Source organism: Rhincodon typus, chromosome 15 (assembly GCF_021869965.1).
Source record: "Rhincodon typus isolate 14 chromosome 15, sRhiTyp1.1, whole genome shotgun sequence".
Lineage (NCBI taxonomy): Eukaryota > Metazoa > Chordata > Chondrichthyes > Orectolobiformes > Rhincodontidae > Rhincodon > Rhincodon typus.
Genome location: NC_063346.1, coordinates 51,910,488 through 51,929,685, shown reverse-complemented (window position 1 = coordinate 51,929,685; position 19,198 = coordinate 51,910,488). Strand labels below are relative to the sequence as shown.

General features: G+C 40.3%; 1 protein-coding gene across 6 annotated transcripts in view; it reads right to left on the bottom strand.

Annotated features, from left to right (window-relative positions):
- LOC109915552 (mixed lineage kinase domain-like protein) overlaps positions 1 to 19,198 on the bottom strand; it is a 56,706-nt gene that overhangs the window by 11,668 nt on the left and 25,840 nt on the right. For all 6 annotated transcript variants that reach the window (XR_007263806.1, XR_007263807.1, XM_048605915.1 and 3 more), the window contains exons 2-6: positions 17,119 to 17,586; positions 10,120 to 10,218; positions 9,075 to 9,252; positions 8,880 to 8,977; positions 149 to 278 (exon numbers count right to left, since the gene is read on the bottom strand). Coding sequence is in view for 4 of the 6 variants with exons in the window: in XM_048605915.1 (XP_048461872.1) it covers positions 149 to 278; positions 8,880 to 8,977; positions 9,075 to 9,252; positions 10,120 to 10,218; positions 17,119 to 17,586 (973 nt within the window). In the remaining 2 variants the exon portion in view is untranslated. The remainder of the gene's footprint in view (positions 1 to 148; positions 279 to 8,879; positions 8,978 to 9,074; positions 9,253 to 10,119; positions 10,219 to 17,118; positions 17,587 to 19,198) is intronic.

The following is a 19,198-nucleotide window of genomic DNA, read 5'->3' as shown; positions in this document are numbered from 1 at the left end:
GAACACACCATCTCTTTAATCTCAATAACTTTATCTTTATACTGAATTAGTGCAAAGAAGATCACTGGAATAAATGAGTCCCTTGAGAAAAAGCTAGACCTAATCCCTCCATTGTCTGAATTTCTTAATCGTCATAAAGCCAGCCTACCTGTACAAGCCACTGGCAGCATCTAGTGCCATGCGAACGCGTGTTTGCCAGCTGAGCTGCTGCTCTCCAATCAGAACATCGCGCAAGGTCCCGAGCTCACAGTGCTCCATCACAATCAAGAACTCATTAGCTATGAGAAACAGCAGCAGGTTGGTCAATTGTAAAGTTATCAATCCAGAATTTGCTGATGTTCTAGTGCTGATCTGACTGCGAGCAAGGTTCTCCTTCTGACACTTTTGCCTTAGGCAACAGGCCGTTAGTGTAAAGTAGTTCTGTCAGATCTGTAAAATCTCTACAGCTGACACCTCAGGCACTGGAGCAGTACCACTAATGCTGCCTGTGATGATCCTGCAAGTCTGCTGGGAAGACAGATGCACCAACACCAGCGTCCTTGACCAGGCCAATATCCCCAGCAACAAGGCACTGACCACCCTTGATCGCCTGCATTGCGCTGGGCATGTCATCCCCATGACCGACACAAGACTCCCCAAGCAGGTGCTCTACTCCCAGCTTTGAAACAGCAGGCGAGCCCTAGGTGGACAGAAGAAGCACTTCAGGGATACACACTCAAAGCCTCAAAGGTGAAGTGCAGCATTCCCACAGACACCCGGGAATAACTGGCCCAAGACCATCCAAAGTGAAGGAGAAATATCGGGGAAAGTGTTGAGCACCTCAAGACTTGCTGTCGGGAAAAAGTGGAAGCCGGGTGAAAACATCGAAAGGAGCATGCTGCCGCACCAACATTCCACCCACCCCTTCCCTTCTCCACCACCTGCCCCAAGAGTAACAGAGCCTGCGGCAGCCGCATTGGTCTGTACAACTCACACTGAGACTGGAAGAGAATCATCCTCGTCTGTGAGGGACCACCAATGATGATAATGGAAATCATGTGAAGCAACAGCAATATCAGCATGGAATTTAATCTAAATTAAGTGGATTTTTGTTGGTGAGGACATTCATCTCGGAAGGAGACCAAATAATGCACTGGTTTTAACCTTATGGTGATAGGTCATTATTTTAAACATTAACTCTGTTTGCTGAGTAATTCCAGCATTTTATTTTTGTTTTAGATTTCGCAACGTGTGTATTACATGTGTATTACTCTTCTAGTTTGGTATTTAGATCCAGTGAGTAGAGAGCAACATCTGCACATAGCTCCCTTGATCACCTACTCCAACCTATCCGAAGTAATTGTTACTGCTCCTTTGTTATAGCTCCCTTAAGGAGGACTGGCGTGCTAATCAGTGTAGAATAAAGGGTTAATTATATAATTGCTCCAAGTATAGTTATTGACCATGTGTGAAAGGAGTTATGTCATAGTGATATCACAACTACATGGTGGCAGGTGGCAACAGGACCCACAGAACCAGAAGCAAATGACAATAAAACCCTGAAGAAACCAAGTGACAGTATAGGGTTAAGGGTAAACTTTGAGGTGAGATCAGTGAACTGATCACAGAAGTGGGGGTAATATATGAAGATCAGGTCAGTGGCAGCAGGGATCAGTAAGCGATAGACTTCAAAGCCGACACAGATTGTGGAGAGGTAAACACCACACCAAGCTGAAAATCACAAGCAACAAGTAACAAGAAGTTAAATAAATCAGCCATGGTGAGCAGTATAACATGTAAATACAAGAAGGATTTGCATTACCAAATCAGAGGAGAGATGCACTGAGGACAGCGGAGCGGGAAAGCTCATGCAAAAGCTGAGAAATCACATCAAAGGGAGCATTTTGGTTGTCATAGTCCATATAGTAAATATTTCAAAGATGGAAGAAGTCTTGCTTGTTATCAAATCCTCCCAAAATGCAGAGAGCCCTGACTAAGTTATGTATTGGCTAAAATGACATTGACAGTACAGCAGATACAGTTACATTCTGCTCTTGTCTGAACAATAACTGTTCATAATATTCTATTTTTTTCTCTTCAACTATTTCCAAATCATATTGTCACTGTCCCTTTTATTTACATGGGTTTATGTTTCACCAAAATGTTTATTAAGTGGTACTTAATCAAATGATTTTGGTCAGTCTAGATACAAAACACTTATATCTAGCCTATCCATTATTTCGTTTAATAATTCAATCAAGTTAGCCAAACACAACTTGTCTTTAACAAATCCATTCATTTATTAGTCCATATTTTCCAAGTGCCAGTTACTTTTGTTTCTAAAACGGGAGTTACCAATCTGTGGGTAGTGACCCCAGAAAGATTACAGGACATGCGAACGGATGTGTAAACTCCCTCTCCTCTGTGCGAATGGTGACCTTAGAGTGGAGACTCAGATGGGACAAATCTGGAATCAGTTCTGAATTTCCTTGTCAAGTTCATGCACAAGTTATTTATTGACATGATCTGAGGTCCAATCACTACTTCCAACAAAGTCTGCAAAGTGGTTAGTGAAAGGAATTGTTGTTGCCTGTTCTCCAACCAACCCTTGCTTTTACAGAACTCTCCAGCTCGCCTTCACAAATTTGCTCTCCTCCTCTCATAATTCCCTGTTTTCTTACACCTCCCTTCCCCATTTCACAAATCTCCAATTTTACCATGGCTTTCACAACTCGACTACACACTGATAACCACTCCATTATCACTATCACGATGCTAATCCCCTACTTGCTCAGGGTTCTATTCTCTTGCTCTTATTATGCCTTTCAACTCCTGCAACCCAACCCCCATCCTCCATTGTCCCTATATTTACCATTATGGAATTCCGAGAAACCTTTTAAAGTTTTATTTGTTGGGGAATAACAGGCATGTGTTTGAAGAAGTGGCAGATTTATTATCATCTTGAATCATATTTTGAACATACCTTTCATGACCAACAAGTCCTGGAGTAGAAAATGAACCTAGGGCTTCTGGCTCAGAGTGACAGACACTATCAACTAAGCCATATGAGTTCACTGAGATATTAAGTCTACAGCTTCTGAACTGTATTTCCTCAAATAAAAGAGAAACATGCTCCAAATACAATCAAAGGTACCATAGTGAGTTGCTGCAGAGCATCCTGTAGATTGTACACTCTGTTGCCATTGTCTTCAATAGTGAAGGGGGTAAATGTTGAAGGCAGTGGATGGGGTGCCAACAGGTAGGCTACTTTATCCTAGCATTGAGATTCTTGAGAGTTATTGGAGCTGTACACATCCAGACCAGTGTCAAGGAGTCAATCACACTCCTGACTTGTGCCTTGTAGATTGTGGATAGGGTTTGGAGAGACAAATATTTAATCTCTGACATGTTCTTGTATCCATCATATTTATATGACCAGTCCAATTCATTTTCTGGTCGATGAACCTCCACCTCCTGTTAGCAGTTTAATTGTCATGACCACTGACATAGACTAATCCTGCCAAATTAACTTTATCCCATCATAACTGGTCCTACTGTGACTTCAAAGTGCATGATCTTCATGTTGCACTGTGGAACACATTGTCAAGGCTTGTATCATAGTACTTTCCAAAATTGTCAGTGAGATAAAGTGGATAAAACAGTTAGGGTCAAAGGGCAGAATCTTCTGATCCTGCTGACGGCAAGCATGGACTTGGGAACAGCATGTAATTAGGGAGGATGGTGGCATACCTGAACCCCACTGCCTTCCCACAGTTACCAGAATTAAGTTCTGGTTGAGGAGGCCCATGGTCAACCTTCCATTTCTCCACCAGTTGGGGTGCTTTACTGACCAATTAATGATCACTTAAATAGGGGTCTTGTGGTGTAGTGGTATTGGCCATACCTTTAAGCTAAGAGGCCTGGGTTCAAATCCTACCTGCTCCAGAAGTGTATTATAACATCACCGAACAGGTTGATGAGAAAAATATCTTATCTCTGAAGGGCCTCATCCCAGCACTGCTGGTGCCATATGCTTGCACAATACATTATCCTGCGGGCAACAGTGTCACCTCAGTGATGGGATTAGGCTGATGTGAGGAAGGTTGGAGACCCTCAATCAAAAGCACCGCAAAGTGTGCACCTGATAAGAGTCGCTTCCCTGTCCTTGCTTCTGATATCTCCCGCATTACACTTTCCATGATCCCTATGCAAAAACTTCCCCTCCACCTCCATGGCCCCATTAATTGTCTGGGGCCTGAGTCCTCCTTGATCCTGGTACTCCAGTAGGTGGTATTACTACAGCAGTCACTGCCTCCTCTGTGCACTGTTGAGTGCAACAGCTACTCGTCTCTCAGTCGGACTGCTTTCATTACGTGAGACATTACCCTCTCCACCCACCCCACCAACAGTTCTGAAGAAGGGTCATTGGACTTGAAATGCTAACTCTGTTTTCTCTTCACAGATGCTGCCAGACCTGCTGAGTTTCTGCAATAATTTCTGGTCTTGTGTGCTTCAGATCTCCAACATCCACAGTTCTTTGTTTTATTTTATATTTTATTCTCACAATCTTTAATCTCCCCTGACAAGTATTTTGCACAATGCTGCACATCTGGTGATATAATAAATAATTAAGGTTAGAAGAAAAACAGGGGAAGACTATTTGTTGATATCTACATAAACAAGAGTAACATCTGGGACTGGGAAAGAGAACCTTAGGACTTGCATAGTTAATAAACTCTGTGCACAAAAAATGCTGATTTCTCATAGTTTGAATCTATTCACAATGGTAGTAGAGGATGGCAGCCTAAAAGTGGAAATTGAACTTAGCAACTAGATTTAGTATGTCTCCAATAACACACTGTAAAGAAAAGAAAGATTGCACGCAAAATATTAGAGAAATGGAAAAGGACTGGATTGGGAGCATGGCTCAACACCTCACTGACAATGGTGGGGGTGGGGGTGGGGGCAGGTGGGTTCTTTGCCAATGATAAGTTGAAAGATATGAGTGAAATTATGCACATTGTAGGAATGTGTACACCACCAAAAAGTCCTTCAGCAATGGAGTTTGTGAAAGAAATCATGCAGTAATGGACTGAATTCTTTACAAACTCTTAGTGGATCTACCAAGATGTAAACTGCCCTATCACGGGCAGTCATGCAAAGAACTCACTGCAAATGGCTAGGGCTACAGTACATATCAATTGTTCCTTGGGAAAAGTCCAAAGTTTCCTTCAGTAATGAATGATCATTCCCCAGCTTGGGAAGGCCTACAACTCACTCTACTATTTCTGAGTGCTCGAATGTCCTGCATGTAGGGAGAGGGCATTCATTAAGACTGAGGCTTCAGAGAAAATTCTGCAAGCTTTACAACATGGTACAAGGTGATCAGAAGTAAATTTCAATCCAGGGATATGGTATGTTCCAAAAAAGAATGGCAGAAAGAGTAGAATGGTCTGGGTAATATTTTAGATGGTGATGGAAAAACGGTAATTTTACATCATGGTGCTCAGACTGTTAGATTGGATATTTAGAGATTAACTGGCACTGATTATACATTTATAGCATTGGAGCAAGTTGTAGAAGGTGATGAAGCATCATGAACTTCGCATATCAAACAATTATGAGGAGCACATTGTGGCAGAAGATGGGGTGATTGAGTATGAACAAAGTCATACTGATGCATTGGAGAGAGAAATTTATCTCATGGACAACTAATGAAAGTTGGCACTAAAGTTATATTACTGCCAGAAAAAATGCCATTGAATGGAGGGATGCTATTATGGAGAGAGTAGGGAAAGCCACTAGCTGAACTTAACTGAAATGTGCACGTTGAAGGACAGAAGATAAGATCCGTGGATTGGCAAAGGGAGTTAAAGATGTTGAAGCCAAAAAATGCAGTGTAAGTTTTAAAAGTGGATCTGGATGTGAACACTGTCTTCGGAAAAAAATCTGGACTTTTGGAGGGAATTCTGATCATAGGAGAGGGAGATCTTGTAGTGATATTGTCGTGAAAGGACGACAAGTAGAAGATGTATTTTGATAATGGAATAGGCTAGAAATCTTATGAGAAGTAAAAGTCCTCATGATCAAGAAGTTTTATAGCTACTAATAAATTAGAAGATATCTTCATAAAATATGCCAAACAAAATAAGTTGGAGAACTGGAAAGAATATAGTAAATACACTGAGATACTAGATAGGAGACTGGCAGCCTGATCACACAGATGAATATATACAGAAGAAGTGCTTCTCAACAGCACATTTAAGGCTCAATGCTGACTAGTGGCGAGAGTTTCAAAGAGAGATCAAAAATTAGTCGACTTCTGTACAGCAGGAAAAGGGAACCTAAAAAATTTCTTAGCTCTTTTACTAATATAGTTTTAGGAATGTAAATCGATAAATATAAAAGCTGCATTTTTGCAAAGGGAAATATTTCAAAGGGAAATGTTTTTGAAGCTTTCCAAGAAAGCTGGCAATATAGAAGTAAGGTTGTGAAAATTAAAGCGTGGTTATGGTTAGAATAAGGCATTGAGGTTATGGTACTTCTCAGTCAGGTCAATTCTGCTGAAAGTGGATTTTATTCAATTAAAAGTAGACCTAATACCTTAAGGAGAAACTAGCAGGCATCTTTATGATGCACATTGATGATTTTCTACAGAGATGTTCTGCAGAATTCAGTCAATGTATGATGAATGAAATATAAGGAGTTCTAAGATTGGTAGTCAGTCTTCTGAGACTTGGAAAATGTAGGATTGGATATCAAACAAAATAATTTGCAAGTGATTTTGTATCAACTATCTTACATCAAGGATCCCAATCATATCCCGATAAATTGAACCAAGTCTCACAGAAAGAAGATCTTGCAGCCAAGTTATAAACAGACACTTAAGAAGTTTGATTAGTCAGTTGAAATGGTTGTGTACTTGAGATTAGACTCAGTTCTGGTTATGACTGAAATTAAGTACCATGATAAAACATGTTACAGTCCAGGAAATTCTGAGAGTGAATAAAATATTGAAGAAAATAAATTTAGATAAATGTGCATTCAAGTTTCCAACCCTAGATGATCCAAAAGATATGAAGTTGGTCATGTTTAACGATGTTTCAAATGCCAATCTTCCAGATGGACATCCAAGTCTGGCAGGTGTTATCATATTTTTGGTCAGAAAGAGTAATAAAAATTTGCCATGAGGCCTATCACGTTTACTTAATTTACTCTACTGAACTCACCTCATCAGCTACCTACCCCACCCCATGATGTCCCTCTTGTCTGATTCTAGACATATCTTACATTGCTGCATTCCTGGAACAATTTGCCACTGCCAAGATATCCTGGAAATGGCCGGCAGCCCTGGTACTTACACCATTCTTAAAAAGCCATTGTGCACACAGACAAGCACTGTTCGTCCAGAGATGCCCTGAACAGTTCCTGCCAATTGCTCTAGACATGGCAGTCAATGGGGAATTTAATGCTCTGCTTTGCAAGTAGGGACCTGGAGATCCTGCTAAATGAAGTGGTACTGATGTGGGGTGTCTTCTTCCTCCAGGACCAGCAGTGAAGGCCACACCAGACCATGCCAGTATGGTCTGAGCTTTCCACCTGGATTAGTGCAGTTTCAACTGTCTGGAGGAATGCACAATCAATAAATTTTCTCCACGCCACTGGTATAAGAACTACTATCTTCTGATACTTATCTCTGCTTCTACAACCACTTCACACAGAGGCATCTGTTCTACCATTCTTACTATTGCCTGCAACATTTTCCCCACTTGCTCCATCCTCTGACACCACTAACCCTGCACACCCTCTGTGCTGCCTACTCACTCACTTAGGACATCTTCCCACTTGTGTGAGAAAAAATAACTGTGCCATCCACTTTTATCTCCTTCGGTACTCGCCTCTCTCTCATTGGAGAAGGAGAACAGCTGACCGTATGGCAGGAAGAGTCAAGACGAATGGTGGGCTGCCCGACATTTGGCACCCCTTGTGTAGACAGTATCCTGATCATCTCAAGCTGCTGACTGTGTCAAAACCCCTGGACTGATATTGAAGGCCGTCCTTGACTTATTGTGCCAGGAACCCCTGACTGAAGGCTATCTCTCTGGACTTGACTGAGGTCTGCTGATAACAATGCTAAAGTTTCTTCCTTTCTGTCTATGCTACACGGCAAGGTAAAACAGAAATAATATAAACTTGGAAACTCTGTTTGAGAAGGGAAAAGTGCATAAAGGCAAGGCAAGGCAATGCAAGACAGGGTGATATGGGCATTCAGACGGGCTCAGACTGAGTGAGTGCTATGACAGCAAGCGAAGAACCTGGATATGCAACCTGGTCCACTCCATGAGATGCATGCTCGCCCGAGGGCACAAAGTATTCTTGCAGCAGAATTACAATGTTGTCAGATACTAACGTCCAAGGATGTGGGTTGTCCATGTCTGGTGCCCATGGATTATGTCCTGAGATGTTGGTGCCCAGAGGTCAAGCAAGCTTAAATCATCAGGTATCCACTCCAACTTCCATGTTGAGAATTCTCAAAGTATAGCTTGATCAGTGCACTTCGTAAGATAGGAGGATGAATATTAATTTGGCAAGTTGAGCTGTTAATAAGGCATTTAACGAGCAATAATCCTATCTAATTAGCAAATCACTGCTGCATTGTGAGAAAATTGCCTCACCGCTTGTCAAATTACGTAAAAAAAAATGCAGTGAGATACTCCCAATGTCAAGTTAGGCCTCAGCAGGCTTCTTACTTGATTCTGCCACAGATTTCATCATGACCCACATCGCTCAAGCCACCACAAGATTGTGCTATAGCAATCCTGAAATTGTGCAGGGTGCTACAAAAATGCAAATCTTTATTGCATGTTGTTCTATTAAATTCATGCCCGGAACTAGCTTACCCTTCTGATTAATGCAGATTCCATAAATACGCACAATGTTTGGTGATTCATAGTGCTTCATTGTCTCAGCCTCATTGCGAAAGGTTTTCTGAATTTCCCTACACAGGAAGGAAAAAAGAGTAAAATATCAATCCTTGTTGAAATGTTGCAGAGAGGGAATACGCTGAATTCAGAATGTTTGTAATTCATACTCACTTCAGATTAGAAAACCCAACATTAAGGAAACGTTTAATGACCACTGGGAATTTATACAACATTCCATTGTAATATTTGAATTTGTCAGCCACCATGAAAGGTTTGTTTTCCATTTCAATGTCCTCTATTTTTAATTCCAAAATATCATTCACTGGGTAGGCCGAAGATTTCTCATTGTCTGAAAGGGATGGAGAGAAACATTTCATCAAAGGCTGGGTACACACAAAAAGATAACAGTTATGTCGTATTTTTGCAAATCTCAGTCAGCATTCCTGGGTAAGGATCAGTCGACTGCAGAGTACTGCCCTGTGTACTCTGCCCCATTTCCTAAATTAGACATCCTTTCGACTCTCTGAATGAATTGACAGTTTATTACCTATGATTATTGTGGCTGTCCAATCTCATTAATTACTGCTGCCATCACTGATAAAAAAAAATTCCTGTCATTAGTTTGGGCTGAAAGTGAACCCAGATCATATCGATGCAAAGTCGGTAATATAGCCCTAAACATCATGCTGTTTGCCCAGGGGCATTTACTTAGGTAGGTGTTAGGAACTCTGTGAGAAGCAGTGTTTGGGAAGGGATCTCACAGAAAAGCGCTGTCAATTATAATTTTCCTGTTATTAACCCATTAGAGTGATCTATAGCTTTTGATAGATGTTTCAGCTGCTCTGTGCTGTCAAGGTCAAGTCTTACTAATGTTACAGGCTTCTAGTATGAATAAATGAGGGCTGTCTGACCACCATGTCTCCAAATATCGTGAAAGTTGTCAACCAGCAGCTGCCATATTTCTGAATGTTCATGCTTTGGCTAGGTTATGATTGCAGTTTGAGTCAATTATACTAGATTTGGGATTGGAATTTTAGTCAATTTCTCCTCCCAGGTTTGGGAAGAGAATGTGAATCAATTCTGGGTTGAAGTATAATTGTTGTGTGATTGGGTATGGATTGGGGTGTTGGTATAGATGACCTGGAACAGCTCAAGAAGAAGCCAAGTTAAGTTACTTATTGAATTGGTTGCAGAACCTTCTCTCTGTTGCACTCACATGACTCAATCATACGTTTGATGTCCTTCAAGTCCACTTTTATTTCCTGCACACCATCATTCATAGTCTGTTGCATCCTCTCCTCCATTGAATGCAATGCTGCAAAATAAGAGGAAGTCGAGAACTCTTAAGAAACACAAATCTCTCTTGCTGGGCACAAAGATAACACACAAAGCTAGGAGAGAAATAATCATACCTTGTTTCCCTCTGCTTTAAGGTGACACATTTGCATGGAAACATGTTTGGTTTTTCTATTGGAGGTAGGAAGAAGTGCCAGAAGCTTCCATCATTGCATCATATTTGTGAACAGATGAGGAAGGATTTTTCATGCACCTTTTACCCCATCAAAAAATAACACCTCTGCACAACGAAATATCTCTGTGCATAAATACAACAAGCTCCATATGCCTCCACATGCTGTGGTTCTTTCTGTCTTGGTTTGTGAAGGGTGGGCCAAACCTTGTTGCCACAGAACACTCCATTCATTTGAACCATACAATACCCCTTGTTCCTTGTAGAAATATTTGAGCAGAAAAATGCCTTTGACCACAAGTACATCATTCAACAGTATTCAAATAATGATGGAAAAGGAAATGGTGGATCCTGTTTAATGGTTCTCTCAGCAGACTGTCAGGTCATCTGACGGAATGTCTCACTAGTATCACTTCCAAATAAACTCTAACATGTAGCTTGGTTGGTGTCGAGAAGGGCCCACTGCATCGTAAGCCTAGAACACTTGGACATTCATCATGTTAATATGCTGTCCTTGAAGCAGCTGCATGGGGAAAGAAACCATCTCCCAGCTTCTCCTGACATGTACCTTTGCAAAGAAGATCTGGAAAGAGAAGCAGTTTTTATCAGGTTTCAACCCAAACATGTCTGAAATGGAATACTCTGTGCTCTGTGGCCTGATCCCAGAGAAGGGCACTAATATAAACAGGAACTGCTGCTGAAGGATTAGCAACACAGTGTAAGGTGCTCTTTGGTGTGCCCAAAAACTGCTGCTCTGAGGCTGAGCAACTGTTAATTCATTCATTTAATTAGGTAATTTGGAAGAAATCTCATTCTCAGTGCTAGAAAACCATTTGATTTTTATTAGTCAATGGAGAAATCTTTCACTATCAGACATGAAGGCCTGGATTTTTATCATTACAGAGTTGCTTTCTTGTTTCAAAATTGGTGGACCCCAGCCTGGAAATTAGAAGCCCTATGCCTGAACAGGACACGTAGCATTTTCATGGGGGTGTGAATGAGGTCAGGCTATGTTTGATGCAACTGCAATTTACCAAGGCAGATTCCCATAGCAATCAGCAGCTGCATGCAGTCATGTAAGTTCTGGTGACATGGCTGTCTGTAACATGAAGTGTGCAAATTATACTTGGTAGGAGTAGGTGCAAACTTTATGGATTCATTAGCCAGCATACCATTTTGGAGCATATGTTTGAATATGATCCCAGAATGCATTTGGAGAAGGCCAGATGCCCTTTGGGTTGCTAACGTAGGCACAAACATGCATAAAAACTGCATAAATTTATTTAAGCTGAAGCTCATTTAAACTGTCAAAAACAACTGTCAAACGTGTCAAGATGAACTGTCAAGGAGAAGTGTCAAAAACTGTCAAAACTGTTCAAATGAATTGTCAAAAGAAAGCGTCAAAAACAACTGTCAGTGAGTAGAGTCCCAACCTGTTTGGCCTTGGCTCAGAAGAGAATCTTTCCATACCAGGGATATACCAGACCTTGATAGATTATGGAAAAACATGGTCATTCCATACAAGACCATATAATCAGAAAAGATTTAAGTATTAAACTTTGGGATCCCTAGATCAGGAATATTATTTAAATTACTGGCCTGGTTGTTAATGTATACTGAATTTATTTCTCCAACTTGACACTGTATTTTTTTTCTCCCTTTGTACAGTCTCTTCCCTCTTACATCCCTGATTTTTTTGATGCTTTACGTTGGTTCCACAAATTCCAGTTTCCTTGCCCCAGATGGCACATCTCCACTGTGGATTTGCAATCCCTCTATATTATTAAATTGGAGAGGGTTCAGAATGTTGCCTGGACTAGAAGATTTGAGTTATAAGGAGAAGCTGGATAGGCTGGGATGTTTTTCACTGGAGCATAGGAGCTTGAGGGGTGAGCTTATAGTGGTTTATAAAATCATGAGGGGCATAGATAAGGTGAATGGCAAAGGTATTTTCCCTAGGTTGGGGGAAATTCAAAACTAGTGACACCCTGTTAATTAAACCGACAATTTCCTAACTACCATCAGTTATGAGGAAGGGTCACTGGACCCGAAACATTAACTCTGATTTCTCTACAAAAATGCTGCCAGACCTGCTGAGGTTTTCCTGTAACTTCTGTTTTTGTTTCCGATTTGCAGCATCTGCAGTTCTTTCGGTTTTTATAAAGTTTTACCAGAATTCGCTTAGTTGGTAAATACTAATTAATGATTTGATTCTTCCCATAAGACAATAAAATGCAAAATTTAGGAGAATTAGGGCATTCAGCCCATCTAGTCTGCTCCACCATTCAAACATGGCTGTATTGTTTCTCAGCCCCATTCTCGTGCTTACTTTGTAATCCTTGATCCTCTTACTAAGCAAGAAACTATCTATCTTTGTCTTAAATACACTGAATGACTTGACCTCCTCAGCCTCCTGCAGCACTAAATTCCAGATTAACCATCCTCTGGCTGAAGAAATTGCTCCTCATCTCAGTTCTAAAGGGTTGTCCCTTCACTCTGAGGTTTGCCTCAGGTCCTTGACTCTCCTACTTGTGGTAACATCTTCTCCATGTCCTCTCTATCCAGGTCTCTCAGTATTCTGAAAGTTTCAAGAAGATTCCACCCTCATTCTTCTAAATACACCCCCAAAGTCTTCAACTTCTTCTCATAGAACAAGTCCTTCATTCCTGGGATCTTGTGAACCTTTTCTGGACCCCTCTAAGGCCAGCGCATCCTTCCTTAATTACGGGGCCCCAAACTGCTCACAATATTCAAGTGTGGTCTAACCAGAGTCTTATACAGCTTCAGCTGTACATCATTGCTGTTGTATTCTAGCCCCCTTGAAATGAATGCAATTGCCTTCCTAACTACCAGCTGAACCTGCATGTTAATCTCAAAACCTGAACTAGGTCTTCTAAGTCCCTTTGTGCTTTAGATTTCTGAAGCCTTTCCCTGTTTAGAAAATATGCCTCCACTCTTCTGACCAAAGTGCATTACTTCATAATTTCCCACATTGTATTCCATCTGCCGCTTCTTTGCCCACTCTCCTAGCCTGTCCAAGTCCTTCTGCAGCCTCTTTGCTTCCTCAACACTACCTGTCCCTCCACCTATATTTGTGTCATCTGCAAACTTAGCAACAATACCCTTAATTCCTTCATCTAGATCATTAATGTATAACATGATAGTTGTCATCCCAATACTGACCCTTGTGGAATTCCACTTGTCACTGGGTACTATCCTGAATAAGATCCCTTTATCCCCATTCTCTGTCTTCTGTCAGTCACCAATCCTCTATCCATGCCAGTAGGTTACTCCTAACACCATGGGTTATCTTTTCTTAATTAGCAGGCACCTTGTTAAAGGCCTTCTGGGAATCCAAATAAATCACGCTCATTGGCTCTCCATTGTCTAGCTTACTCTTTAACTCCTCAAAGAATTCTAAAGATTTTTCAGGCATGACCTCCCTTTGACAAAGTCATGCTGACTGAGCCCTACTTTATCACGCACTTCCAATAACTCTGCAATCTCATCCTTAATAATGGACTTAAAATCCTACCAACAACCAATATCAGGCTAACCTGCCCATAATTTCTTGCCTTCTGCTTCCCTCTCTTCATAAACAAGGTGTTATATGAGCATGCCTTACGCACATATCATCTTTTTTGTCTCTTTAAGCCCCAGCAACCTAATGTTTCATCCAAGCTTACACTGACCCTCCTATTTCGTGACCTGAAAATTCGTTTATCAGCCTTTTATATTGTACTTTAAGGGCTCACTTAAAATCGTAGACAATATTCACTGCATTTACATCATTAGAAATTTCTGCCGCTTTATCAAAAAAAATTATATTTTTTACAAAGTTAAGCTGATACCCCTGAATTTGGTCAAATTAAGCAGCATCCAGTGTTGACACACAGATGGATCTGTATTGAGAAAGACCTTGTAAAAGGCTAAAATTAAAATAGTTGTTAGAGATTTAGGACAACAAATGGGTGATGCATTTGTTAGAACAGCTTCTCCCAATGTTGGAAAAGTAATTTTGAAAATCCTTTTTGTTGCTTTAGTCATAAATCCCTGAGTGTAGAGCAATCCACATAAAGTAAATGTTTCTGCAGGGCGACAGTGTTCAAAAAGTGTTTTTGAGACCACCCAAACAGGAAGAGGGGCAAAAGACAAAAGTTATGGAAACTAAACACCTGTTATCTGAATGATGCTTCCAGGGTATGATATTTTTCAGTTAAATCAATTTTCCTGAAAATTAAATGTGTTCAACTAAATGCAGGTTTCTCAATGTTTTATTAGTATCAAAAGAAAAACTTTCAAGAACCTTCATGATGCATAAGGATGATTTCTTATGGCTTGGGAAGACAGAATTTAAGAAATGTGTATTGATAAGATCAAAGTAAAATTTACAATTAGGTGTCAGATCTATTAATTTTTAATTATCTTTGTTAATGTATTAAGGTGAGTGAGCCTGAAATAAAGTTTAAAGTAACAATCCTGTCTATCCCAGTTCACCATATTTGCATCTTCACAAAATTATGATGCCATATCTAAAGAATGGATAGCAGTTCCAAAGTTAGCTACAGAGATAGTAGATGCATTGGTTATAATTTTCCAAAAATTTTCGGATTCTGGGGAAATACTTGAGAATTGGAAAACTGCCAATGTGACACCCTTATTCAAAAGGGAAGGAAGCAAAAAGCGGGTACAATTGGCCAATTAGCACAACATCTAGTGTTGGAAAAGTTCTGAATCAATTATTAAGCAAGTATTAGCAGACCATTTAGAAAATTATAATCTAACCAAGCAGAGCCAGTGTGGCTTTACAAAACGGAAATCATGTCTGGCAACTTATTAGAGTTTTTTGAAGAAGTCTCAACCAGAATGGATAGAAGGGAATCAATAGATGTGTCGAATTTGGACTTCCAGAAAGCTTTCTACAAGGTACCTCACAAAATATTAGGACCCCATGGTGCTGGAGGTAGTCTATTGATGTGGATAGAGAAGTGGCTAATGGACAGGAAACAACAAGTGGGGATGAGGTTCTTTTACGGGTTAGTGACCTGTGACCAGTGGGTACCACAGGGATCAGTGCTGGAACCATAACTGTTTACGATATATATCAATGACAGAGGAATGAAGCAAATGTTCTGTGGCTATATTTACAGACAACACAAAAACAGGTGGAAAGGCAGGTTGTCAGAGGAATACAAATAGTTTACAGAGACATATTGAGTTAAGTAAGTGGGCCAAAAGTTGGCAAATGGAGTATAAGGGGAAAATGTGAAGATGTTCATTTGGAAGAGAACAAAAGAACAGAGTATTATTTGAACGGAGAAAAACTGCAGAAAGCTGCAACACAAAGGAGTCTGGGGGTACTAGTGCAAAAAAACACAGAAAGCTAGCACAGGGTTGCAGCAGGTAATCAGAAAGTCTAATGGAACGATGGTCCTTATTTCAAGGGGGTTGAAGTATGAGTAGGGAACTCTTATTGCAACTGCACAAGGTATTGACGATACCACATCTGGAGCACTGTGAACAGTTTTGGTCCCCTTATTTAAGAAAATATATTATTTCATTGGAGGCAGTTCAGAGAAGGTTCACTAGGGAAATCCCCAGTATGGAGCGATTGTCTTATGAGCAAAGATTAAACATATTGGGACTCTTTATTCATTGGAGTTTAGAAAAATAAGAGTTTGATATATATAAGATTCTTAAGGGGCTTGACAGTGTAAATACTCAGAGGATGTTTCCCTTCATGGGAGAGTCTAACACCAGAGACCACAGTCTCAGAATTAAGGGTTGCCAATTTAAGATTGAGGTGAGGAGGAATTTCTTCTCTCAGAGTGTTGAGAGTCTTTGGAACTCCTTGCCACAGAGACCTGTGGGGGCAGAGTCCTTGCGTATATTTAAAGCTGAAATAGATAGATTCTTGATCAGTGGGGGAATCAAGGGTTATGGCAAAAAGGCAGCAAAGTGGATATAAGGGGTATCAAATCAGCCACGATTGTATTGAATGGTAGAACAGGCTCTATTGACTGAATGGACTACTCCTGTTCCTCTTACCTATCATTTTACGGTCAAAAAACTTTATTATTCAGTGTAACTGCTTCACACTCTGACTAACCAGCTAGAAGTTTTGGTGGATTGGAGCTCATCACTGGGATGAAACATCTAAAATACATTTTTAAGGATGAATAAAATATTAAATAAAGGAGAAATGTCTTAATTTCTCATTCTTATGTGATCCAATGAACATGAAACTAGTGACTTTTAGCAAAATTTATATTTAATCTTTGTAGTAGTTGGTCCAGTACAGCTAGTTTCATAATTTTTCTGATGTGTGACAATGGGAAATGTTGATCTTCAGTTTAGGAATCTAAGAAAATAAAGTTAAGTTTTTGTAAAAATCTACTTTGGCTGCTGCAAGACCGGCTTTTGTAAATGTAATGGAAATGGGATTCTATATGCCAATTATATTAAATGACGTGTTTAATTTTGAATGAGATATGATGCTGGGCAATTAATCAGAAAAGCATACGCTGAATAGGTTAGGATGGAGGGTTTCCTCCATGTTTGTAGATACAGAGGCAGGATGTCATTGCGTCTCACACGAATAAACACAAAATCCTTTCCTTTGCTGTGCATCTAGGGACACAGTCTGAATGTTACTCACAGCATGTTACTCTTTCTGCAATGTCTCCTGATAATCATGCTGTCAAATCAAAACCAAAATAAGCAAATTAAAAGTGACTATCCACATACCTTCTTGCACCTTCTTTGCAATCTTCTCCAGATATTGCTCATCATCCTTTGTGTCTTGTTCATCTTCTTCTCCCCTTTGTTTGTCTTTAAACGTGTTCACCAGCAACTTGGTTTGTTCACTTATCAAATCCAGGTCGAAGGCAATGGCAGCATCATTTAGTCGCTGATTGAGATGCTTGAACTCTTCTTTGATCTCATAAGCCTGGAAGAGCTTGGAAAATCTATGTTTGTTGGTGAAAGACTCTATAAAATCCCTTGCTCTCTCCAAAATCCCCACCATATCCTTCAGAGACTTTGGCTTAATCAGGTCTGCATGAGTCTGCAGGATATTGGACATAATTTCCATGAGGCATTCAATTCGGGCCTTTAGGCGCTGGCATCGTTTGTTATTCATTTTAACCTCACCACAGAGTGAATAAATAGCTTTAGCCAGTTTAAAAACTGTTTCAACGTGATCCATTCTGAAATCTGCAATTACAGAAGATTATCAATGCTATCTTACCACTTAGAATGAGCTGACTGTAAAATGTATGCCATCCTGAATTATAAACAACAGGCTAGGTGTGATGGTGGTCCTTCACTGAACCATGCCACTGCAGTCTTGGCAATAGCATTGAGAGCACAGTTTAACATAATACTGCTCAATGGAGTCAGCCCATTCCTTAGGTTACACATCTAAGTAAAATTGGGTTTGGGGACTTGTCAGTGAGGGATGAATATATCCAAAGGATAAGACTATTTATACTTGGATTAACATGCACATTAATGGAACAGAAACACACTGCTCACAGTCTTTTTATTCAACACCACCTTTCATGATTGTAGAATTATAAAATCTGATAGCTCAGAAGGAGGCCATCATATTTCATGTCAGCAGGAAATCTGCAAAAATATAAGTCAACATGTATAACTGCTCTTTGAAATATGATCATGCATGAGGCAATTTCCTCAGTGGTATATTCATTAATTACACAATGTTGTGTAGTATTAAACCAGAAAGCAAGGAGTGTAATCAGATATAGCTCATTCCTAATGGATGCTGACTGTCAGACTCTTGAAGGTTGTCTTTGGACTCTGGAAGAGTCTGGGACTAAAAATTCGGGTAGTGAACTGACAATGACTGCCTTTTCCCTCTAATGACACAGGGTGGATATGAACATACATATGTACATATGAACATATCAAATAGGAACAAAAATGGACCATTCAGGCCCTCAGGCCTGTTCAAAAAGTTCACAGCTGATCTTTTGTTGCTTCAAACTCCACATTCCCATCTCTGCTCAATAACCCTTGATTCCCCTGCCTTACAAGAATCTATCTACCTCTGCTTTGAAATTATTCAATGACTCAGCCTCCATTTGCTCTCTGAGGTAGAGAGTTCCAAAGTGGCATAAACCTCTGAAAGAAAAGGTCCTGAAAGAATGACCCCTAATTTTAAAATAGTGCACCCTAGTTCTGGACTGACCCACAAGAAGAAACATCCTTTCCACATTCACCTTGACAAGTCCTGCCATCCCAAGAATCAGTCTGGTAAACTCTTACTGCACTCCCTCTATCATAAGAACATCTTTCCTCAGACAAGGAGACCAAAACTGCACTCAATATTCCAGGTATGGTCTCAACAATGTCAGCCTTCCTGCTCCTCTGATGCTGCTTGGCCTGCTGTGTTCATCCAGCTCTACACCTTGTTATCCCATATAAGTGCAGCATGACATCCTTGTTCCTGTACTTGGATCCTCTCACTATGAAGGCGAACATACCTTGTGCTTTCTTTACTGCCAACTGCACCTGAATGCTTACTTTAAGTGACTGGTATACCAGTCTCATTGTACATTCCTCTCGCTCAATTTATAGCCATTTAAATAATAATCTTCCTTCCTGTTTTTGCTACCAAAGTGGATAATCTCACGTTTATCCACATAACACAGCATCTGCATGCATTTGCCCACTCACATAGCTTGTCCAAATCACACTGAAGCATGGAACAAAAACACAGTTGCTGGAAAAGCTCAGCAGATCTGACAGCATCTGTGAAGGAAAAAACAGAGTTAACGTTTCGGGTCCGGTGACCCTTCCTCAG